Here is a 26,369-nt window from a genome sequence, read left to right on the forward strand (position 1 = left end):
ATGTTTGATGGTTCTTGGGAACGAGCATTTTTTTTCTGTACAAGAAAATCTCCTCAAATCGTCTAGCATTGTAGCGGGAAACTTTTTTTTTTTTGTGCGAGTAAGTTCCAGACTTTCAGCAGTTGAAAACTCCCACAATCTCCGCCCTCCCCCCTTTTTTCTTTATATCATTGATTCGCCATGTTAATAAATTGTGTGTTCTACTTCAATGGGCCTGATTCATTGATTCCATTTTTGGGGGGATTAGTAATTAATATCAGAACTCCAAGAACTCAAAGTAATAACTATTGATTTACTTTTTTTTATCAGTGATGGCATTTCTAGCATCCTTCAGAAAAATAAAAGGTTTATGGTAGGGCACAAGCAACACATAGAGGCTCCATCGAACCACTCCTAAATGAATTTAACGCTACCCTGGCCAATGCCCTGGACTCAGTTGCGCCCATCCGGCATAAATCACGACCTAAAAGACGCACACCTTGGTTTAATGATGAAACTAGATCCCTTAAACGAGAATGCAGGAAATCTGAAAGAAAATGGCGCGCTACCAAGCTTGAAGTTTTCCATCAAATCTGGTGTGATAGTTTGTTGAAGTATAAAGCGGCCCTGGCCTCTGCAAAATCAGCCTACCTTTCGAAAGTGATTGCGTCACAAAAGAACAATCCCAAGGTCCTTTTCGACACTGTAGCATCGCTAACAAGGCAACAGACTATCCCAGATAGCTCCACCCATTCTGCCCACGACATAATGGTCTTCTTTACTAAGAATATCCAAAGCATACAGGAAGAAATTGCTAAAGACAGTATTAATTCAACACATACTAAAGCACTCAAATCTCTAGATGCACGACATGGTGGCTGTCTTGGTATTTTGTCCCGTTTTAGTGAACTGTCACTCGAAAATCTTAAACAGATGGTGAATACGGCCAAACCGACGACTTGCCGGTTCGACCCACTTCCAGGTTCACTTATCAAAGGTCTCTTTGGCGTTCTTGCACCTTCAGTTCTAAATATTTTAAACATATCACTCGCCTCAGGTGTAGTTCCAGCTGCTTTTAAGTCCGCTGTCATTAAACCCACACTGAAACGACCCAACCTAGATCCAGAAAACTTATGTAATTATAGACCTGTGTCAAACCTACCGTTTCTTTCTAAAATACTTGAAAAAGTAGTGGCACAGCAGCTGAATGATTTCATGTCCGAGAACAATCTCTTTGAATCAATGCAATCAGGATTCAGGGCTAACCACTCTACTGAGACAGCTCTGATTAAGGTAACCAATGATCTCCTACGGGCAATGGACTCGGGCGCATCATCACTTTTGCTGCTGCTGGACCTTAGTGCTGCATTTGACACAGTGGACCATATTATCTTGCTAGAACGGTTGGAAAAATGGATTGGTCTCTCAGGAAGCGTCCTATTATGGTTCAGATCCTACCTCTCAGATAGGACACACTGCGTTAAATATGGCGAATTGACATCTGAGCCATTTAGTGTTACTTGTGGTGTTCCGCAGGGTTCAGTGCTTGGCCCCCTTCTCTTCAGCATTTATATGCTTCCACTAGGTGATATTATTCGTAAGTATAATATCAGTTTCCATTGCTACGCAGATGACACTCAACTCTATCTCCCGATGGAGGAATCTGCCACACTAAACTGTGGAACTTTGGAGGCCTGCCTCACTGAGATAAAAGAGCGGATGTCACTCAATTTAGTGCGTCTTAACCCTGAAAAGACTGAAATGTTAGTCATTGGTCCTTCTAAGTCCCGTGACTTATTCTCTAAAACCGCAGTGAACTTGGACAATTGCCACATCACACAGAGTGACTCACTTAAAAATTTAGGTGTCATTTTTGACCCTGACCTGTCCTTTCAAACACATGTGAAGAAAATTACAAGAACCGCTTTCTTCCATCTCCGTAACATTGCTAAAATTCGTCCTATACTTTCTCAGTCGGATGCGGAAATCATAATTCATGCGTTTGTTACCTCCCGTCTCGACTACTGTAATGCACTACTTTCCGGTCTTCCGATGACCAGACTCAAGAGTCTTCAGCTGGTACAAAATGCTGCAGCAAGGCTTTTAACAAGGACAAAAAAGTACGATCACATCACCCCAATTTTGGCTAACCTGCATTGGCTCCCTGTTAGCCTAAGATGCGATTTTAAGGTTCTCCTACTACTATACAAAATCATACATGGACTTTCCCCCTCATATCTTTCAGATCTGATCTCCCCCTATGTCCCGGCCCGAAGCCTTCGTTCCGAGAGCGCCGGTCTCCTGGTGATCCCAAGAGCCAAGAAGTGTTCCGCTGGTTCGAGAGCGTTCTCCATCCGGGCACCGGTGTTGTGGAATGCTCTTCCCCCTGAGATCCGATCTGCAACCTCGGTGGAAATGTTTAAATCTAGGCTTAAAACTCACTTCTACTCTATAGCATACGAGTAACCTAATCTTATATGTAATAACTTGTGAAGCCCTTAGAGACTAATTGTGATTAAGGGCTATACAAATAAAAATGACTTGACTTGACTTGAACTGATTGCAATAAAGAAAAATCCTAACGATTTTAGAAATTAAAACTACAAAAAATGCCTACAAAAGGAATCCATACTTGGAGTGTGCTGCACTTACATGAAAGGGATAGTGCATTATTTTACCACTTTATTTTGTAGTGCAACTGAAAACGAGTGTTAAAGAACAAAACCTCCGAGACTCAAAGTGACCAAACCGGAAAAATGTTATTTCCATTTATTGCCCGGCCTTTTGCGGAAAAAAGGCAGAAAAAAGATTAGAGGAAAAAAGCAAGGAAAATAAAATAGAAGAACAAGGGAAAAGGAAATAAGAAAAAGAAATGGAAAAAATAAGAAAAAAAGCAAGAAAAATGAAAAGAAAACCAGGAAAAGAAAAAAATACAAAAATGAAAAGACAGCAGCAAGATGGCCGCCAAGATGTCGGCGGCCTCTAGGTGAGCCTCATCTTATGTAAAATTATATGCATTTTCTCTACCTGTGAGTATTGCTAAAAATTGCATGTTTATACAAAAAATTATTTTTGCATTTGTTTTTCAATCAGGATTGTTTTTTTTTCTTTTACATATGTTTTTTTTCCCTTCTAGAGGGTTTAAAAGATACTCATTGTCGCCCCAAGCTTCTATTTGAAGGTTGGGGCCCTTAAACTATTATTCCACAGGCCACAATTGGCCCTTGGGCCCCACGTTTGAGTCCTCTAGCCTGGGGCGTTTTGTTGAGATAATGGCTTTCTGAAAAACTTGAAAATGAAAAAGATTTGAACATAATTAATGTGGACCTGTCAAGCGGTTTTAGGTATGTGTACAACTCAGACCGCAACTTAATTTACACATGGGCAGACAAGCAATAAGGGGGCGGAGCAACTGTTAAGCCAGTCACAACACAATTCGTGAAGAAAATCCAAGTGGCAAAACCACAATAGGTAAACAGAGATACAATGAGGGAGTCCTGTAATCCTGAAATAAAGGCAAGTATAAGCCCAATATGAATACAGCACACGCATATCCCTTGAATCGTTTTGTTTTTTTTTACTTTTTTGTTTCTTGAAAATAAAATAAGCTACAAATGGTATTTTAGGTCTAAGTATGTGTAAATAAATGTGTACAGTACCTCAACTTGTTGTTTGAGACTAAAAGCCTCGCCGGTCAGCATGTCTTTCTCGCTGGCAATTTTCTCTCGGAGTGTTTTTTCCCCTTGTACTTCATCCTGGGCTGCCCTGAGCTCACTGTCAAACCTGAACAGACACAAAACATTGAACATTATGCTGGATGTTTCTTACCGGTCTAATCTCACTTACTTTTAACCCCTTTACGTTTCTGCGGCCCGCCGTAATGTTTCTAATCAAAGTTGTGTCTTCACAATGTCACGCTTTAACTGTTTGAATTTAAGATATTTCAAAATAGACAGATAGTTGGATACTTTATTCATCCCAGTAGGGAAATTTACACTTCCAGCAGTATCCTTGTGTTGAAAATAAAACAATAATAAAGTAAAGGGAATATAATACATAGATACCCAACGTAACGTGTTGATAAACAGCAGGGGTCAGCAAACTTTTTCAGTCCGGAGTGCCACTTTCAAATTTCCTTGTGAATCAGTGTGCCATACCAAGATTAATGACTCGCACAATATTTTTTTAATATCCAACAGAGCTGTCATTTTACACCAGTCCAAATATACAACATGGATAGACATTTTAGTCGTATAACTCAGTGTTTTTCAACCCTTTTTGAACCAAGTTTCACTTCAAGTCAAGTCAAATTTATTTAATTAGCCCTTAATCACAAAAATGTCTCAAAGGACTGCACAAGATTACAATGACACAATTACCTAATCTTAAACCAACGTTATAAAAAGGTTCCGTGGCACACCGTCCGTCGAAAATTAAGTTATGTCAAATATTTCACTTTACTACCTCTAAGCAGATAATTAGTATATACTAGACAATTCCCGCGGCAATTGTAAGAGTTGTGATTGATCTGGCAGATGTTGGTAGGGAACTGGTAGCGTTGAGTTGTTAGCATTATGAGTTAGCATAAAGTTTTTAACTCGGAGAGAAGTATTTGTAATTTTTAACTTGCTAGCGGCGCACATAGCTGTTAGCATCCTCTCGCTAGCATCCACTCTTTGGAATTCACCATTTACCCTTGATTAAAGGTAATGTGGGTTGGGCCCCGTCAAGCCACCCTGGACAGTCCCTGCTTAGTCCCTACTACCCTCTGGAAAAGCCCTCGTTTCCATGACTACCAATAGAAATGAATGGGCCCATGTATTCCGGATGGGAGACTCTCAAAATACATTTTACCGGATGGGGACTTTTTTTTGGTCCCCGGGGCCCCGCTAGGTAGTATCGCTATAAAATAGACATAGCACAAGAGTCCCGGTCGGGCCGGAATTTTTGGTACATGAATCGTTGGGTTACTCCAAAAGCTCTGGGAGGAGATACCCGTTAAATTTCGGCGGAAGAAGAAAGATATAAATAGACAATTCCCGCGGCCATTGTAAATATGAAGTTGTTACAATATAGCCATTCCCAAAATTTTTGGGCATGAAGAAGTTAGCATTGCCCACAGTGTTTACAGCTAGCTTGCGCTAATACTTGGGCTGGCTGTGCCAGCCCAACTCGTCACCAATAGTTTCTAGAGCTAGCATGAGTAAGCATAGCTTCAACCTCTCATCGCTAATACTTGGGCTGGCTATGCCAGCCCAACACCTTGCTAATGGCGCACATAGCTGTTAGCATCCTCTCGCTAGCATCCACTCTTTGGAATTCACCATTTACCCATGGTTAAAGGTAATGTGGGTCGGGCCCCCTCAAGCCACCCTGGACAGTCCCTGCTTAGTCCCTACTAACCTCCTAAAAAGCCCTCGTTTCCATGACTACCAATAGAAATGAATGGGCCCATGTATTCCGGATGGGAGATTTTCAAAACCCTTTATTCCGGATGGGGACTTTTTTTGGTCTCCAGGGCCCCTTGCGGGGCCCCGGAGACTCGTATCGAAAATCTGTATTGTCGCAAGAGAGTCGTGATTGGGCCGGAATTTTTGGTATATGAATCGTTGGGCTACTCCAAAAGCTCTGGGAGGAGAAGCCTGTCAAAATTTGGCGGAAGAAGAAAGATATAACTAGACAATTCCCGCGGCAATTGTAAGAGTTGTGATTGATCTGGCAGATGTTTATAGAGAACCGGTAGCGTTGAGTTGTTAGCATTATGAGTTAGCATAAAGTTTTTAACTCAGAGAGATGTATTTGTCATTTTTAACTTGGTTCTGTAGGGGACACCGCTTATCCTCACTAGGGTCGCGGGGGTGCTGGAGCCCATCCCACCAGTCATCGGGCAGTCGGCAGGGGGCACCCTGGACTGGTTGCCGGCCAGTCGCAGGGCACACAGGTACAGATTTGAACCCACACAGGAGGGTCCCAAGACCTTAGAACTGTGGCGCACACGCGCTAACCACTGCGCCGCCATGCTGTTTTTGTTATGTGATTAAGTTAATTTATTTTTCATCTGTTGTAATACCCTATTAAATGACTAATTACTAAATCAATTGGTGCATAATGTTTTATTATCATTATTGATAATACATCACTAGGAAAAAAACAATTCTGAGGAGCCGTTTGAGTGAGCAGAATAAGAGCTGCTGCTCGAATAAGAGACCAATTTCTCATGTTGGCCTGGATAGGGATGGCACACCACAGGAAATAGTGCCCTTGTGACCTTAGTGGTTAAGGGAGCAACCAACCAACCAATCAATCTGATAAACCGGTCACCTTAGATAGAACAGTAGGGGGCAGTAACGCTTCACATGACAACTCGATAATGAGGATGGGAGCCACAATCTGCCATTTCTACAGTACACTTAAAGAAAACATTCATTTAAAAGCGTTGTCTATCGAGTCAGACAGACAGGAAACACGGCAATGAAAACAATTCCAAGCATTTTCAAAAAAATTCACGCAAAAATGTCCTGACTTTGAAAAACAAAACAAAATTCAAGCATTTTAAAGGAATTCAAGCACCTGTACAAACGCTGCATAAAATGGTCACGAACATGGGTTTCCGATCAGTGCATTAGATAGTGTGAGGATTTTTTTTTTTAATACGCATGTACTTACTTCCTCTGCTTCTTCTCCAAGTCATGATTGCGGCTCTGTTGACCCTCCAGATGAAGTTTGGTGTCCTGCAGTTCAGCTGTGAGTTTCTTTGCTTTCTTTTTGAGTTGCTCGATATTCCGCTGTGATTCTTCATTATCGGCTTGAAGGTCACTGATCTACAAATGTAAATAAATGTAAATGGTCTGCATTTATATAGCACTTTTCAAGTCAATGAAGACCTCTCAAAGCGCTTTAGAATGTGCTTCACACTTTTTCCCTTTTACATACTAACTAACAAGGCCTGCTATTGGGGGCATTAGGGGTTCAGTGTCTTGCCCAAGGACACTTCGACTTATAACACAGAGGAGCCCGGATTCGATCCTGCGACTTTTGGGTCCCAAGACGATAGCTCTGCCTCCTGAGCTAATGCCGCCCAAAACCCAAAAAGAAATCGATCGAAACTTGTGACTGCAGTGTAAAAACAAGCATGAGAAGTAACACTGAAATAATCTTTCCTGTATAAACCCCATCCCCCCCTCTTTATAATTGGTGTTGCAGTGGATCTCAATGACAAGTTCAAGGTCATCAACGTCAAAATGGAAACTAGTGACAGATCAGCTCATGGAATCAAGATTGACTTTTGACTGTCCTTGTAGAAATTAACACTAGAAGTACGGAAGCCAAGCCTTTTGGCTTCTCTACATGGAATGCCCAAGGAGAGCCAACTGCCTGGATTATTTTCGCCATTGAACTGCAAATAAGGCAAACCCTGGTGTGAACAATGCAACTCAGTAATGCTTCTTCGCATGCTAATGTGAAGAAAAGAATGTTACCAATGGGTATTTTTGTAGTATTACTCTAGTTGTAATTTAGTGGTATTTTTGTAGTATTTCTGCATTCTGATATTTGTGGCATTTATGTAGTACTTTTACAGTATGATTGCACTTTTATTTTGTAGTATTTCTACTATTTTTGTCGTATTTCCACTGGATATAGGTATTTTTAGTATACAGTGAAGAAAACAAATATTTGAACACCCTGCTATTTTGCTATTTCTCCCACTTAGAAATCGTGGAGGGGTCTGAAATTTTCATTGTTGATGGTCCACTGTGAGAGAGATAAACTAAAAAGAAAAGTCCAGAAATCACAATGCATGATTTTTAACGATTTATTTGTGTAAAACAGCCGCAAATTAGTATTTTAACACCTGAGAAAATGAATGTTAATATTTGGCATGGTAGCCTTTGTTCGCTATTACAGAGGTCAAACGTTTCCCATAGTCTTTCACGAGGTTTGAGCACACTGCAGGAGGGATCTTGGCCGACTCCTCCACACAGAACTTCTCTAGATTAGTCATGTTTCTGGGCTGCCGCTGAGAAACACAGAGTTTGAACTACCACCAAAAATTTTCAATTGGGTTCAGGTCTGGAGACTGGCTGGGTCATGCTAGAACCTTGATATGCTTCTTAAGGAGGCTGTGTGCTTCGAGTTGTTGTCGTGTTGCAAGACCCAGTCACTGCCCATCTTCAATGCTCTGAGGGTAAGAGGTTGTTTTCCAAAATATCACAATACACGGCCCCAGTCATCCTCTCTTTAATGCAGTGCACTCGTCCTGTCACTTGTGCAGAAAAGCCATTTTTATATGCAAGGTTGTAAAATCATCGATTCACGTTTAAAAAGAGAAGTTAAACATTTACTGTAAAGCTCTTTCACAAAGTCAAAAAATTGGCTTAAGTAAAATACTCTGACAAGTTTTAAGGGCTGCGAAGTGGTCGTCTCCAAACGGCCACTTTTGGAAACGTCTAGACCTACCATTTGAAAGATGCTTGAAATGCAATGTTTAATAAAAAACATCCCCAAAGCATAATGCTACCACCCCCATGCTTCACAGTAAGGATGGTGTTCTTCGGATTGTACTCTTCATTCTTCTTTCTCCAAACACGCTTATTGGAATTATGACCAAAAAGTCCTATTTAGGTATCATATGACAACAAACCTTCTCCCATGACTCCTCTGTATCATCCAAATGGACATATGCAAACTTAAGATGGGCTTTGACATGAGCTGGTTTAAGCAGGGGAACCTTTCGTGCCATGCGTGATTTCAAACCATTACGTTGGCAACGGTGGTCCCAGCTCTTTTCAGGTCATTGACCAACACTTGTCGTGTATTTCCGGGCTGATTCCTTAGCTTTCTTAGAATCATTGAGACCCCATGAGGTAATATCTTGCATGGGGCTCCACCCTGATTGAAATTGACCATCATTTGCTTCTTCCATTTTTGTAATGATTGCTCCAACAGTGGAGTTTTTTCCACCAAGCTGCTTGGCAATTGCTCATGTAGCCCTTTCCAGCCTTGTGGAGGTGTACAATTTTGTCTCTGTTTTCTTTGGACAGCTCTTAGGTCTTCGACATGTTAAAAGTTAAAGTCTTACTGATTGTATGGGGTGTACAGGTATCTTTATGCAGCTAACAACCTCAAACAGGTGCATCTAATTCAGGATGATACATGGAGCGCAGGGGGACTTCAAATGGGCGTACTAACAGGTCTTTCAGGGTCAGAATTATAGATGATACACATGTGTTCAAATAATTTTTTGCAGCTATATCACACAAATAAATTGTTAAAAAATAAAGCATTGTGACTTCTGGATTTTTCTTTAGTTTATCTCTCTCACAGTGGACATGCACCTACAATGAAAATTTCGGACCCCTCCAGCTTGTTAAAGTATAAAGCAACCCTTGCCCCTATTTTTCGAAGGTTATTGCGGCACAAAAGAATAACCCCAAAATCCTTTTCGACACTGTAGCATTGCTAACGAGGCAACAGATATTTCAGATAGTTCTACCCATTCAGCCCATGACTTTATGGTCTTCTTCATTAAGACGATTCAACACATTTGGGAAGAGATTTCTAAAGACCATGTACATACGTCACATATTTAAGGTCTGAAAATCATAGATGGTGGTTGTCCATGGATTTTTTCCCAATTTAGTGATCGGTCACTTGATAATCTTAAACAGGTGGTGAATACGGCCAAACAGACTACTTGTCTATTTGACCCACTTCAGAGTTCGCTGATTAAAGATCTTTTTGGGGTCCTTGGACCTTCAGTTCTAAATATTATAAACATCACTCTCCTCAGATGTAGATCCCGCGGCTTTTAAGACTGCAGTTAGTAAACCTACACTGAAAATACCCAACCTTGATCCAGAAAGCTTATGTAATAATAGACCTGTGTAAACCTACCGTTTTTTTTTTCTAAAGCACTTGAAAAGGTTGTGGCACAGAAGCTGAATGATTTTATATCTGAGAACAATCTTTTTGAATCTATCCAATCAGGATTCAGGGCTAACCACTCTACCGAGACAGCCCTGATTAAGGTGACCAAAGATCTTCTCCTGATAATGGACTCCGGCGCTTCATCACTCTTGCTGCTGCTGGTCCTTCGTGCTGCCTTTGACACTACGGACCATAATATCTTACTAGACCGGTTGGAAAAATGGATTGGTCTCTCAGGAACCGTCCTCTTATGGTTCAGATCCTACCTCTTACTGTGTTAAATATGGTTAAATTACATATGAGCCCTTTAGTATTACCTGTGGTGTTCTGCAGGGTTCAGTACTTGGCCCCCTTCTTTTCAGCATTTACCATTAGGTGATGTTATTCGCAAGTCCCGTAAATTCCGGACTATAGAGCGCACCTGATTATAAACCGCACCCACCAAATTTGAAGAGGATAGCCGCTTTTGCACTTACACAAGCCGCACCTGTATATAAGCCGCATACGCCCACATTTCAATACGTAACACTATCATGAAATGAACCCAAACCCTACTCTGAGTCCCGCGATTTTAACTGAGGGGTTTTGGGGTTTTTAAGGGTTATTGTTCTATCTTCGTTATTCATTATCCATTATCGGTCAGTTCATAATACGCTACAAAGCCTAGGAGCCGGGACACTTACTCTCAGCCAAAAGGCCAAGCTTAGGTCCTAGCCCCAAAGCCTTGCTGCGATCATTGCGAATGCACCGTTCCCGGAGGTACTGCAATACCGGGCCGATGCGTGGAGTGGACAGAGCAAGCTCTTATTGGAATTTCACGATTACGGCATGGTTTTTTTAACAGTACCCAGTTCAAAAACCACAGCCGGTAAAATGAATAGAAAATGATACCGGTACTTAAGATATGATGCAGACCTGCAGAGTCCAGGTCCCGTTAAAAGTAATCCAACGAAAAAAGTGTATATTTCCAAAGGTAAGGGTGGGAAAAATATATATCCACTTTTGTCTGCCGTGTCCACAAACAATCACCTTTACCAGTCCCCACTTCCCGTCATCCGCCCCTTCTTATCGGAATAAGTGTCCAAAATAAATAAAAATAAATACATTACAAAAATATACAGTTGCAAATACATATTATACATAGTTACACATATTTACAAAGAAAGACGGTACACCGTGAGAGTTTTCAAAGCTTTAATAATAATATTATAACTTTCATCCCAAACCGTGCCTGTGAAGGGTAGCAAAACGTTACTAACAACACGCCCGCAATACAGTTAGCGGGTCTGTTAAAAAAAACAAAGCGTACATGTAGATGTCACGGTAAATCGTTCTCATCTTCCTCCCTATAACTGACGTCATCAAAGTTATCCTCCTTTAATATGGGAAAGAGACTGTCTTACAGACTACGTCCCATGCTCCCTAACTCAAAAACACGCTAGCAACACGCTCGCAAGGTAGAGTTTGCGTGCAGTAGCTCTGTTTTCTCCTTTATCGGACTACTCGATTGCGTTTAGCTTGTAAGCTGCGTCATGTGCCTTGAACTCAAGCGCCGCTGGCGGCTGTTAGAAAAATTACATAAATTGGCTGCATCACTGAATAAGCCGCAGGGTTGAACGTTGGGAAAAAAGTAGCGGCTTATAGTCCGGAAAATAACGGTATAATATCGGTTTCCATTGCTACGCAGATGACACTCAACTATATCTTCTGATGGAGGAATCTGCCACACTTAACTGTGGAAATTTGGAGGCCTGCCTCACTGAGATAAAATAATGAATGTCACTCAACTTCTTGCGCCTTGACTCTGAAAAGACCGAAATGTTAGTTATTGGTCCATCTAAATGCCGTGAGTTGTTCTCAATCAACATTGACAGATGTAATATCACCCTGAGTGACTCAGTCAAAAATATAGGTGTCACATTTGAGCCCAATCTGTCCTTCTAAAGACACGTTAAGAATATTACTAGAACAGCTTTTTTCCATCTCCACAACATTGCTAAAATTCGCCCTATGCTGTCTCAGTCAGATGCGGAGATTATAATTCATGCTTTGATACTCCCTGTCTCGATTACTGAGTCCAAAATCAAGAGCCTTCAGCTGGTACAGATTGCTGCAGCGAGGCTTTTAACTAAGACAAGAAAGTTTGATCCCATTACCCCGATTTTAGCTCCCAGTTAGCTTAAGATGTGATTTTAAGGTTCTGTTGGTATTATACAAAATCATGCACGGACTTGCTCCCTCATATCTTTCAAACTTAATTTACCCCTATGTTCCGGTCCAGAGCCTTCGCTCTGAAAATGCTGGTCTACTAGTGTTCCCAAGAGCCAAGAAGAAATCCGCAGGTTCGAGAGCGTTCTCCATTCTGGCCCCGGTGCTAGGGAATTCTCTTCCCCCTGAGATTTGATATGCAACCTCAGCGGAAATGTTTAAATCTAGGCTTAAAACACACTTCTATTCTATAGCATATGAATTACCTATATTTTATGTTGACAATATCTGGATTATTTGTTATTGAAACATCCATTGCAACCTTGTCATCCTGGAAGGTAGATTACCTCATGTGTGGTCTCTTTAGGTTTTAGATGAGGGGATGGTGGTTTGTCTGTGGTTTGCAATAATCTGTGGTCTGTGCAGCCCTTTCAGACTCTTTGTGATTAAGGGCTATACAAATGCACATGACTTGACTAAGTGGGAGAAACAGAAATATAGCAGGGTGTACAAATACTTAATTTTTTTCACTGTATTTTGAGTATTTTTGTAGTATTTCTGTATTTTTTCTTTTGTAGTATTTGTCTCGTAATATTTCTGCTGCAGTATTTTTGTAGATTTCAGTTGCAATATTTCTGTAGCAGTATTTTTGCATCATAGTATTACTGTAGTGCTATATATTTGGAATTCTGTTGAAGTATTTCTAAGTAATCAATACCGGTGCCCGTAGGCAATCAATACCTTTGTAGTATTTTTCCAAATATTTTTCACTATTAATGTAATTAAATTTTCTGTAGTATTTTTGTTGTAATAGTTTTGTGATGGTATTTTGATATCATAGTATTACTGTAATTGTATTTTTGGCTATTGTATTCTTTACTTATCAGAATGAAAAACAATTATAAGGTCCCTGTTTTAAAGCACTAAATTTAATATTTAGTTTTGTAGTAATTTTGGAGTAAATTTGTAGTATTTCTGCCAGCAGAATTGATTAGTTTCACCATTGATCCTGTGCACAAAAGCTCTTTATGAATCTATCACCATATTGCATTTGAAAAACCCAACCTTGCAGAACAATGGTAAAAAGATGGGTCGTTGAGTTGTTAAGTTTTAAATAACACAGCCTCTTGGCTGCCTGCTAGTCATTCTGGAGGGGATATAAAATTCGTGGGATTTCTAATGAACAAATACCAAATTTAAACAAAATAAGGTTCAAAAATGAGGGGGAGATGTCAAGGCGAAAGAGATATCGAAATAATGTTACACACAAGCATGCTAATCAAGATTTGATGTTTTCTCCTAACATATATTATTATGTCTCTTGTGTGATGATGAGTTGTGATTTATGTTACTTAAAATGCCTTGTTATAAAAAGTTTAATACTTGACAAGAATAATGTGAAAAGTGTTTCGGTTGTCACAGGAACAGAACAGCGATAATCACCGCTGTCTGCTCTTTTTTTTTTAACTTCTGTTTTGTTTATTATTTGTTTATCAAAGCTGTTGATATTAAACTTATTTTAACCAGTGTTGGGAATAACACCGTTATGAATAATGCCATTAAGTAACAACGTTATTTTTTCAGTAACAGGGTAATCTAATTATTTTTTCCCCCCGTTACCGTTACTGATGGTAGAAAGCACTGCGTCACGTTGGCTGCAGAACACCGTTTTCAGCGGCGTGGTTTTCCGCTCTTACCAGAGTTGTTTATGGCATGTATTTTGGATCAGGTGTATTATTCCATATAGATAGATTGCGATTACGAATATAGTGTTTACTGATGCGCCATAAGAAAAGGCTAATTGGTGAATGTGGAAGCAACTGACTCATGTTGTTCGCAAAGGAAACATCTATGGAAGTGAACCAAGGGAGTTAAATCCCTACCAAATTAACAGCAGGTTCCCCCTGTGACCAATGTTCCCTCTAATGTTCCACTGGTCTAAGCCAGGGGTGGCCAACCCGCGGCTCTCGGGCCGCATGCGACTCTTGAACTAGTTTCATGCGGCTCTTTAGGAGCTGTTATAAACTTGTTTAATGCGGCTCTTTCGAAGCTGTAACATGACATGCATCAATAATGTTTAGCCGGCACTGTAATTTGCCTTCCCTACAGCTAGATGGCACTCCGACAATGAATGTCTGTTTTAGTGACGTAAAACGAGCGACGAGAAAATATTTGTTTAACAAAATGTATTGTAGTCAATTTATGTGAAATTACCTCTTGAAATGGCAGGTAAAAAGGCACAGCCAAACTAAAATATGAAGAAGAACACAGGACGTTTTTGCCAGAATGGGATAGTTTATATTATTTTATTGAACGTAATGGCAAGCCTATCTGCCTTATACGTAACGCGGCATTAGCACATTCAAAGCTTCAAATCTTCAGCGTCAATTCAGCTCACTCCACCCTAACATCGAACAGGAATTTCCAAAAGGGACTGAACTTAGTAAGAAAAAGTTGTTGACTACGAAAAGCAAAGCAGAAAAACAGTTGCATTTCTTTCAAAAAAATTATGAAACACTCTGAGACCGTAACGCTTGCTTCGTATCAGTTAGCTTGGAACATAGCACGGGCTAAAAAGCTATACAACGAAAGAGAATTCATTAAAAATGCGTCATTGACGCCTTTGAAATCTTGGCTCCTGTAGACAACAAACTAAAACAGAGCAAATCAGATGTTCAACTGTCTCGCCACAGTATGGAACGAAGAATATCCGATATTAATGCAGCTGTTGAATAACAGTTGCACACTGACCTGCAAACAAACTAACTGCAAGAGCTACGGATGGAGCGCCAGCCATCATCGGATCAATGAACGGGCTTGTGGGACTGTACAAAGCTGATCAAACATTTCCAGACTTTTGGGATTTCCACTGCATCATCCACAGGGAGCAACTCGTGTCTAAATCACTCAAATTTAACAACGTCATGAAACCTGTGATGGAAATCGTCAACTTCATCTGCACACATTCAGATTCAGATTCAGATTCAGATCTACTTTATTGTCATTCTAGTTCTGGCCAATGTCCTGAATGGAGGGAAGTGTAGTCCCGATTATTTTCTCTGCTGCTGCTGTCCACATGCGCTTAACCGGAGGATATTCAGGAATATCATCGCTGAACTGGACCAAGGACTTCCAGGTGACCTGCCGCTGCACTGCACTGTGAGGTGGCTGTCAAAAAGCCAGGTACTATCTTGCTTCTTTGAGCTTTTGGATCCAGTGAAACTGTTCATGGAAGAGAAGGACAAGGACTATCCCAAGCGCTCAGACCTCAAGTCGATAATGGATCTGGAACAGTGCTCACAATGTTAACTGTTGAAAATTATTGATATTATCATGTTGGTGTGGTTATTTTCATCAGATCTAGTCGAGTAGAGATTTGTGTATGCGTGCGTACATGATTAAAAGATGTTTATGTGTATAATGTGGCATTTTTAGTAACAAAGAAAAAAAATAATCAACTCGCCCCCGTTAACAACTATGATGTGGCTCTTTGTAGTAACACAGACGAAAAATTGGCTCTTAGTCGCTGAATGGTTGGCCACCCCTGGTCTAAGCGTTCACTCAAAGTCGGTGAGCAACCATAATCCCAAGTGTGGCAACTAAATCATTCTCAAACATGTCCAAAACTTGACATCAAGTTACATTTTCCCGCAATGCAAAATTATTTTTCTCTTTTGAATGAATTGACTCATGTACTATTGCAAAGGTTGTACGGCCTACAAACGTCGTTCGTTTTTACAATACTGTACTGGCAAGTTCATTTCAGATGGGCCCATAACCAATAGCAACAAGGATTTGCCTTGTAGAGGTCTAAAAATCACTTTCATGGTAATAACCTATTTATAACACTGTTATTACACTTTAAAAACATTTCAATTGTACATGTTCAAAAGGAATGAGCCATTCTATTTGAATTGGCCCATCCGGAATGAGTTGAGCCCATTCAATTTGCTGAGTCGTTAGCATGTTAGCATTTGAATTACTTTTCAGCATGAAACAGTTAGCATTTAGCTGTTAGCATCACTTTTTAGCATGTAACTATTAGCATAACTCTATAACATGAGGCCATTAGAATAATTTGTAAATATGAAGTTGTTAAAATATAGCCATGGCCAAAAAATGTTAGCATAAAGGAGTTAGCATTTAGCATCACTTTTTAGCATGTATCCATTAGCATAACTCAACATGAGGCCTTTAGCATAATTTGTAAATATGAAGTCGTTGAAATATTGCATTACCAAAATTTTTAGCATGAAGAAGTTAGCATCACTTTTTAGCATGTATTCATTAGCATAACTCATTAACTTGAGGCCATTAGCATAATTTGTAACTATGAAGTTGTTAAAATATAGTCATAACCCAAAAAAATTTAGCAGGAAAAAGTTAGCATTGCCGACAGTGTTTACAGCTAGCTATATTGCTATAAAATAGACATATCACAAGAGTCCCGGTCGGGCCGGAATTATTGGTACATGAATCGTTGGGCTACTCCTAAATCTCTGGGAGGAGTTACCCAACAAACTTTTTTGTCAGAAGATAGATATAACTAGACAATTCCCGCAGCAATTGTAAGAGTTTGATTGATCTGGCAGATGTTGGAGAACTGGTAGCGTTGAGTTGTTAGCATTATGAGTTATCATAAAGTTTTTAACTCTGAGAGATGTATTTGTAATTTTTAACTTGCTAGCGGCGCACATAACTGTTAGCATCCTCTCACTAGCATCCACTCTTTGGAATTCTCCATTTACCCATGGTTAAAGGTAATGTGGTTCGGGCCCCCTCAAACCACCCTGGACAGTCCCTGCTTACTATGACTACCCTCTGGAAAAGCCCTCGTTTCCATGACTACCTATAGAAATGAATGGGCCCATGTATTCTGGATGGGAGAATCCCAAAACCCAATATTCCGGGTGGGGACTTTTTTTGGACTCGTATCCCTGTAAATATGCATAGTTGAGCCGGAATTTTTGGTATATGAATCGATGGGGTACTCGAAAAGCTCTGGGAGGAGTTCCCCGTTAAATTTCGGCAGAAGAAGATAGATATAATAATAATAATAATAATATCTCGGGGGATTATAATAGTTGTGCTTACAGCACTTGGCAATGTAGTCGTGCCTTGCTGAAGCAATCACAACTAATAAGAAGAAAATGGGGGATTATATAAGTTGTGCTTGCTTTGCTTACAGCACTTGGCATGTTAGCATGAGAAAGTTAGCATTTAGCCGTTAGAATCACTTTTTAGCATGTATCCGTTAGCATAACTCATTAACATGAGGCCATTAACCTAATAATTTGATGATTAAAACTGAATGAATATATAGATTTTTATTATATATTTGTCACCGATTTACAATTTCAACCTCGATAACACTAAATTTTGGGTACCCATAGATCTCTGTTGGGACCCATACTGTAGATTTTTGAGCATGCGAGTCCCCGGGACTCATCACTAGAGGTAAAATGAACACTGATTTAATCTCATTTTTTTAGTGGATGTACAATGTTGGCAACAAGATTGACTTGGTACAATTGGAAATTATTTGAATGCAACACCCACTTTTTCACCTTTTTCTCTGTTATTTTTTCTATCTTTTTTAATTCCTTTAAAAAAAAATCTCATTGTGTTTATTTTTTTCTAGCTGTTACTTTTTTTCTTTTTGTCCTCTATTTGCTTTATTTCCTTTGTTTCTTTCTTTTCTTTTTTTCTGGCTTTTTCTGAAATTTTCCTTAATTTTTTTCTTTCTTTTGTTTCTTTTTTTCTCAGCTTTTCACTACTTTTTCATTTTGGTATTTTTTTCTTTTTTGTTCTATTCCCCCCTTCTTTTAAGTCATTTTGTGCATAATTTTACATAATATTTGGTCGTGTAGGAATTAAAGAAGCAAAAAACAACCTGAAGAGCCGTTTGGGACACGAAAGAGCCGGTTGTCTTTAATGAGCTGAGCCGAAGAAGTCGCTTCTCGAAAATCTACTGACTTTACTCAATTTCGTTCTACTTCAACATTTGACTTCAAAATACCGCATTTAGAAAACAGCACTAGGGGAACCCATGTATTTTTACCTTCATGCACTGTAACTTTGACTTAATTCGCTTCTAAATTAGCAATTTCGAGCCGTGAATTTTGTGAGCTGGCTAGATTTTCTTGTGCGCTGAGAATGTGCGGGCAGTGCGCCATTGCGCACGCGCGCAGCTTAGAGGGAACATTGCCCGTGACGCCTTTTTTCTTTTGATTTGCATTTTGGGGGATTCTGTGTTGTTGACTTTAAATTTGTTGAGCAAAAGCAATACAAATGTAGTGTATTATCTTTTTTTTTTGTAGATTTATAAATATTTCAATTATCTTTCGCGTTTTCAGTGTTAATGTGTTTGTATAGAAATGTATAGTTTACTCTTTTGTCTTTCTAGCTCTTTTCCATTGTGTTATTGTATTTTTCTTAACATTTCAAATTATTTGACAGTGTTTTTCAAAAGTAACAAATACTTTACCTGGTAACTAGTTACTTTTACTAAAGAGCAATTAAGTTATTAACTCCATTACCTTTTGAAATAAGTAGTGAGTAACTACAACTAATTCCTTTTTTAAGTAACACGCACCATAGATTGTAAGCTGGAGAGCAGGTCTGGCAGTTTTGCATTTTGTCCTAAAATATAGGGTGGGGCTCTTTTTTAAAAAAAAAAAACTTAATTGTGCGCTTTTATGGCTCTTTGGGTCAAAAAGGTTCCCGAACCCTGCTATGGAGCATACATATTTTCTATTCATACAGTACATTATACACTGATGAACATTCATGATTAAAAAGATAATTTTGCATCGGCTCAAAGCTTTTCAAATTGCATCACTTATTACAAAGAAGTACAAGTGTATTTTGGGGATTAGATAACTAGCATGACCATATTCATTTTGTCTCCTCTAGATAATTTTGTTGTTTTTAGACAAAAAAAAAAATCTGAGTGTTGAAAAAACATCTGTTCTCTTGCTAACAGTTTCAGTTGTCATTGCATCCATTGTAAGAGTGTGTGACACATTTTGTGTCGTGTTTTTAAATAACAGATTGGGTCAGGGAACACACCTTTTAACTCTTTCCTTGTGTAACCTTTTAGTAACACGACCCATATTAGAGCGTCGGTGACGACCCTTAACACTTAAGTCAGCTAAAAAATATGCTAAAAACAATACTCAACCCAATTATTTTTTTCCAGATCTCTTGGTTACTTTCTTAGGCTTTTTTATCCATGAAAGGATTGCGTTATCTATTTTGGGTGTGGGCCTCTGGGCCTTTTTTCTACAAGTATACCCTTTAATTTTGATTTTAAAAATAGTAAAATGAACATCAAGATAATTATCTAACAAATAAGAGGGTTTTCTGTTACCTGGCTATTATTGAGTGGTATTACAAAATGTCTGATGGACATTTTTTAAATTTTATTAATCTTCACAAGGGGTCGGCAACCTATGACCACGTGCCAGCAGTGGCACGCAAGGGGTTAACCAGTGGCACGCGAGCGCACCGCAAAATAATCTATCAATCCATCTATCTTTTTAACTTGGTCATATCCCTTAAGAGGGGTGACCGACAGCAAGACAAACACATACAATAACAAAGAAAATAAAAGGGGGAAAAAAAATAGCAAAAAAACACACAAAAAATTTTGGACCATGGCCAACCCAATTGCCCAAACACCATAAAGTGCCCAAGTTAGGCACCTCAGCACCTAAGTTGTTCATGCTTTCGTCCCTCCAGATTAAATGGGACACCAGAAAGCGGCCATGTCACTCGGGTCAGGGTGACACAACACACTCTTTTGTTCAACAGCAGGGCCCGACAGCTTTCACTGGTTTACCCCTGCCGCATCATACGGGTGCCCAGCCCACCCTTAAGAGCGCGTCCGCAATCCCACTATCCTTTCACACCTCTCCACTCCTTCCTATCACCAACAAGAGCTCTAGCTTCCATTATATTTAGACCTCTTTTCTGCAGTGCACTCATAACACCATCCATCCACGTCAATCGCGGCCTTCCTCTTGGTCTCCTTCCATTGACTTCTGCTCTATAGATCCTCTTCAACATTCGCTCCTCATCCATCCTCTCCATGTGTCCAAACCAACAGCAAATAATAATGATTATTTTAAAAAATGCTCATTTTTACCTATTTTAGACATTTTCAGTTGCGAGCCGTGTTTAGAGGCTTTACTGTCGCGCCCCTCCTCCTCTGCTTCATGTGTGTCTGCGCGGCACTTCGCAGAGGAGCGATCCGTGTTTTAACGTAGCCACAAACACCGGCGTGCAATAAATGAATGAATCATGACAGCTCCTGCCCCCCCAAAAAATTCAGCCTTTCCAGCCAGCATGGATGGATGACTGGGGCTTTTTGCAAAAAAAAAAAATTACCGTACTTGTGCATTATGCCTTGAGAGCGTTGTACCTTGCACGTCAAGTGCTAAGCATCATTACGAGACGAAACATGAACATGAATTCAAGCATGAGTCTGACAAGGCGGAGACATTAAAACACGCTGTGTCCAGGTACGGCAAACAAACACGGACACTGAAAACCTTTTTCACTGCTAAAAACACAAGTTATCACATTGCTCACTGCATAGCAAAGCACAGAAAAACATATACTGTTGGCAAATATATTAAAGAAGCGCACGCGTGTATGTGTGCGTGCGTGCTGCTGTTCAGTGGTTATTTCTGTTGCACATATTTTCAAGTAGCCTTCTGCCTTGCTGCTGTTATTTCAAATTTTTATATTTTCTGCAATATAATTTCATTGCTGAATGGTATGGTAGCTGTCCATATCACTTGTTTTTTTTTATTGTAATTCATTGTTGATGAAGAATGGTTGATTCTGGTTAATTCTTGTGGTAAAAGGTTGAAGTAATGGATGGCTACAGGGCTTTCCACATGTTGCTGACATTCATTTTTTAGTTTATTGATGAACAAGAATAGTGGAAGATAAATTGGTCAGTTATGCTATTTCAATGTATATTCATCCATCCATTATCTGCACTGCTTACCCACAGTAAGGTCCTTGAGGTGCTGGAGCCTATCCCAGCCATCTTCAGGCAGTGGGCACAGGACACCCTGAACTGGTTGCCAGCCAGTCGCAGGGCACACAGAGACAGACACCTCACTCGCACATCCACACCTCGGGACAATTTGGACCGGCCAATTAACCTGACATGCATGTTTTTGGGAATGTGGGAAGAAACCGGAGTGCCGGGAAGAAACTCGCACAAGCACGGGGAGAACTCCACACAGAAAGGTTCGATCTCAAGACCTCAGAACTGTGCCATGGACGCGCTAACCACTCAGCCGCCATGCTTTTCATGTTGTATATTTGGATAGGTGTAAAATTACAGCTCAGTTAGTTAGAAAAAAGTTGTGTGAGTCATTAATCTAGGTGTGGCACACTGATTCCTAAGACTTAAAAAGTGGTTGGCGGCGCCCTCTGTTGGCTGCGGCTGCATCGGCTCGCTACAACGGGTCAGGTGCAATCGACATTTCGTTCTGTGTACATTGTTACACAGAATGACAATACAAGGAAATTATTATTATTATTATTATTTACACGGAAATTTTAGAGTGGCACTCCAAACCAAAAAGGTTGCCGAGACCATACGTTAATATATGTTAATAATAATAAAACATGTTTTCCCGTTTTTTTTTTCTCCCAGTGATGCCACCTACCGCTTTGCTTGTGTAAATTTGTCAATTCCATATATTGTTGGTTTTGGCATCACAGTCTGCCCAGATTTTGATGCCATACTCCCCGGCTTAATTTCATCTGAATGGTCTGAGATTATATTGTTGCCCAAAAACTAAAATAAACTATAACTTAAAATAACCAAATCAATACAGAATTGGCCTTTCATGTCTTGACAAGTCTTTGTTTTATTTTTGTGCAGGTATACAGGAAAAAACTGCAACATGAGAATCACCTAAATATCACATGAGTAGGAAAAGGGTGGTAGCCAATAAGTCAGTCTACTTATGATTTCAGTTTTGGAAGTGGGTAGGGAAGAGGACTCCAACCTTTTTCAGGTGTTGAGCTACTTTTTGTTACTCATTAGCGCAAAGGGCACAGTTTCATATGCAATTCTAAAATAGATGGCTTGCTAAATCGCTATAAAGGCAGCTTGATAATTAGCTAGAAAGGTGAACGGGTAAAAAAAAAACTAGAATGGAGCTAGATAGCTAGCTAAAAGAGTAAAAAAATAGATAAATAGCCAGATAGAGAGCTAAAAACAAAGCTAGATAAATAGCTAGGAAGGGGTCCAAAATTTTGCTTAATAACTAGCAAAAAAGGTAACAGGTTATTTCAATAGCATGAGAAAGAAATGGTAAAAAGCTAGTTTTATAGCTTGCTAAATAGCTAGATAGTAAGCTAAAAGAGTAAAAGCCATCTAAATAGCCAGAGAGAGATCCCAAAACAAAGCTAGAAAGCATGCTAGGAAGGAGGGTAAAATTTAACTTGATGACTAGAAAAAAGGTGAAATGTTGGCTGGATAGCACGCAAAAAAATGCAAAAAGCTAGCTATAAAGCTTGCTAAATACCTAAAAAAGGGAGCTAGATAGCTAAAAGAGCAAATTACATATAAATAGCAAGATAGAGATCCAAAAACAAAGCTAGAACTCTTGCCAGGAAGGAGGGCAAAATTTAACTTGATACCTAGATAAAAAGTCAAATGTTAGATAGATAGCACGCAAAATGAAAAAAATCTAGCTAGATAGCTTGATAAATAGCTCAAAGGTTAGGAAGATAGGCAGCTAGCTACAAAGCTAAATAGGTAGCCAGATAGCTAACCCCAAAAAAATAACTATACATATTTTGTAAATCAAAAGGATGAATAAATAAATGTGTTTAATACACACATAGATTCTCGTTATACTCGCTTAACTGCTTAAAAATAATTTTCAAAACTTGAATACATTTTTGTCCATGAAGCCCGTGAACTGAATTTTATATATTTAAATTTCTCAAATAATAACTTATCATGTAACCTCATCATTAAAGGTAACGACGTTGTAACAGTGTAAAAAACATTTGCTACATTACATTAAAGAAAAAATAATGCTGTTACGTAAAGGTGTTATTTATAACGGCTTTTTACCCAACAATTTACTCTTGACCGAAAATCATACGATTAAAATACTCTACTTTCCATCACAAGGGCCAATGGTTGCGCGATGCGATTCACTTACCCTCCTCTCCAGCTGTCGTTTATTCTGTTGCTCTACTTCCAGCTTGTCTTCGAACTCCTGCAGCAGTCGCTTCTTGGTCAAATCAATTTCTCTGATGGCTTTCTCATACTTGAGCCTCCACTCACCCCCTGTAACATTAGCACACTAGTTAAATTCAAGGTTCGTAGACCTTTTTTTCATAGCCAATTTCAAGCACTTTTAAAGCACCTTCAAGGACAATTTTTTACATATTCCAGTACCTTTGAAGGAAGAAATCCAGCACCATAAAAAATAAGGCTTTTTTTAAATTTGTTGACATTGACTATAATAAAGTTGCCATCTGGCCACTATCAAGTATTTTGTGCTATTTTGAGCTGTTCCTACCCAAGATCTTTTTCTGTCAAAGGGCTGCTATAAACTGACATGAAACTCTGCCTCAACAATGCTTGCGCAGCTTGGCTATGTCACACTTGTTTAGAATAGAATAGAAATAGAATATAACTTTATTGTCATTGTGACAAAATGGGTTGAACATATTGTGACAACAAAATTGGGCATAGCACTCCGGTGTCACATTTAACAGTGAGGATAAAAGAAAACAAAGAAGATAAAGGAACAAAGAAGATAAAGGAACAAAGAAGATAAGATTATAATTAACACAATATTTACACAAGAAATGTGGGCATGTAGGATGTTACATACATCGGATTAGTGCAATAAGCGTTTGGTGCAAAAATAGTCAAAATTGTGCAAAGTGAGCATAGGCATGAATAAAATTTTACATCTGTATGAGGTAGTGTGTTTGCAAGAGTTTCAGTTTTTTGTGAGGTGTGTGTTAAGGGTGGTAATGGCTCTGGTGAAGAAACTGTCTCTGAGTCTGTTTGTTTTTGTTTTGTGTGACCCGTAGCGTCTGCCGTAAGGCAGCAGGTCAAAGAGGTGGTGGGTGAGAAACGTCCTCGATGATGTTTTCTGCTCTGCTGAGAGCAGGCAATGTCCTCCAGACTGGCTAGAGAGCGACCAACGATTCTCTGGGCTGTGTTGATTACCCTCTGAAGTTTTCCAGTCTTCTGCCGTGCACCCAGCATGCCACACTGTAATGCAGTATGTTAGAATGCTCTCCACTGTGGCTTTGTAAAAGGACACCTGCAGCTGCTGTTTCAGATAATTTTTCCTGAGCACCCTCAGGAAATGGAGTCGCTGCTGGGCCTTCCCTACCACCGCTCTGGTGTTTGCAGACCAGGAGAGGTCATCGGAGATGTGCACACCCAGGAATTTGAAAGAGTGGACTCTCTCTTGACAGTCTCCTTTTATATGAGTGGAATACTATGGAACTTGTATGAATACAGAAAGGGCTTTAAATGTGTTGGGTAATCATGGAGTACACCATATAAGTTAAAAAAAGAGAAGGTACTGTATGCATAAAAAGCAGAAAGAGAGCCAAATTTGAACCCCTTTAAATGGTATTGATTGCTCTGAAAAAGAGTACATTCAATATTTTGCTTTTTGTTTTACTTTTTTTATTTATATTTTTTGCGTGTTTTTCCAGAAGATCTGTGTCTAAATTGGTTAAAATAGAATTGTAAATAGTTTTTTGTTTATTTGTTTTTTGCATTTTAGATTTTATTGACACAGCGCTTGTGGCCAATTCCGAGGAAATATAGAGAAGGTTGGTAACAGAGTTTGTGATAGGCGTAAGTTATGTGTCAATGTTGGGAAGAGTAAGGTGATGAAGTGTTCACGTGGTGGAGTGGGCATGACGTTAGAAATCAGGTTGGATGGACAGGTGCTGGAAGAAGTTGAAAGCTTTAGGTGCTTGGGTTGTGATGTGGCTGCAGTTGGTGGAATGGAGTGCGAGGTATTGCACTGAAGGAATCAAGGTTTTGGGTGCTCTGAGGAGAGTGATGAGCCTGAAGGCAGATTTAAGAAGCAAATTGAATGTTTTTGAGATGATGTGTTTGAGGAGTATGTTAGGAGTGACAAGATTGGATAGATTGAGAAATTAAATTGTGAGAGAGAGAACTGGAGTAGTCGTGGAACTGAGCAAGCGTGTTGATAAGAGAGTACTCGGTTGGTTTGGAAACATGGAGAGGATGGATGTGGAGCGAATGTTGAAGAGGATCTACAGAGCAGAAGTCAACAGAAGGAGACCAAGGGGGTTTTGGGGTTTTTAAGGGTTATTGATCTATCTTCGTTATTCATTATCCATTATCCGTTATCGGTCAGTTCATTATACGCTTCAAAGCCTAGGAGCCGGGACACTTACTCTCAGCCAAAAGGCTAAGCTAAGGTCCTAGCCCTAAAGCCTTGTTGCGATCATTGCGAATGCACCGTTCCCGGAGGTACTGCAATACCGGGCCGATGCGTGGAGTGGACAGCGCAAGCTCTTATTCCATCTCCGGAATGCAAAAATCAAAAGGCCAAGCTAAGCACCTGAAGGCAGAGCTAAGGATCTAGCATCAATGGCCAAGCTAAGGACCTAGCATCGGCCAAAAGGCCAAGCTAAGAACCTAGCAAAAGGCCAAGCTAGAAGGAGACCAAGAGGAAGGCCGCAATTGACGTAGATGGATGGTGTTATGAGTGCACTGCAGGAAAGAGGTCTAAATATAATGGAAGCTAGAGCTCTTTTTGGTGATAGGAAGGAGTGGAGCGGTGTTGTGAAAGGATAGTGGGATTGTGGACGCGTTCTTAAGGATGGGCTCGGCACCCGTATGATGCGGCAGGGGGAAACCAGTGAAAGCTGTCGGGCCCTGCTGTTGAACAAAAGAGTGTGTTGTGTCACCCTGAGCCGAGTGACATGGCCGCTTCCTGGTGTCCCATTTTATCTGGAGGGACGAAACCATGACCAACTTAGGTGCCGAGGGTGCCTAACTTGTTTGGGTGTTTGGGCAATTGGGTTGGCCATGGTTGAAAAATTTTTGTGTGTGTTTTTTCCTTTTTTTTTCCCTTTTATCTTCTTTGTTATTGTATGTGCTTGTCTTGCTGTCGGTCACCCCTCTTGAGGGATATGACCAAGGTAGATAGATAGAATATATTTTATTGATAGCACTGAGGAATTAGTATTTGTAATTT

The 26,369-nt window shown here is 39.8% G+C and overlaps 1 protein-coding gene and 1 non-coding gene across 5 annotated transcripts in view; both read right to left on the reverse strand.

The window, feature by feature from the left end:
- The window catches only part of myo18ab (myosin XVIIIA b), a 297,356-nt gene that overhangs the window by 97,019 nt on the left and 173,968 nt on the right, over positions 1-26,369 (reverse strand). For all 4 annotated transcript variants that reach the window (XM_088345491.1, XM_088345490.1, XM_088345488.1 and 1 more), the window contains exons 27-29: positions 23,322-23,449; positions 6,646-6,800; positions 3,639-3,762 (exon numbers count right to left, since the gene is read on the reverse strand). In XM_088345491.1, coding sequence (XP_088201617.1) covers positions 3,639-3,762; positions 6,646-6,800; positions 23,322-23,449 — 407 coding nt within the window. The remainder of the gene's footprint in view (positions 1-3,638; positions 3,763-6,645; positions 6,801-23,321; positions 23,450-26,369) is intronic.
- On the reverse strand, positions 25,618-25,803 carry LOC148357436 (U2 spliceosomal RNA). Its single transcript, XR_015851916.1, has one exon. It is a non-coding gene; the product is annotated as a U2 spliceosomal RNA (small nuclear RNA).

This window comes from Urocampus carinirostris, chromosome 10, assembly GCF_059441175.1.
Source record: "Urocampus carinirostris isolate Australia breed hairy pipefish chromosome 10, RoL_Ucar_1.0, whole genome shotgun sequence".
Taxonomy (NCBI): Eukaryota; Metazoa; Chordata; class Actinopteri; order Syngnathiformes; family Syngnathidae; genus Urocampus; species Urocampus carinirostris.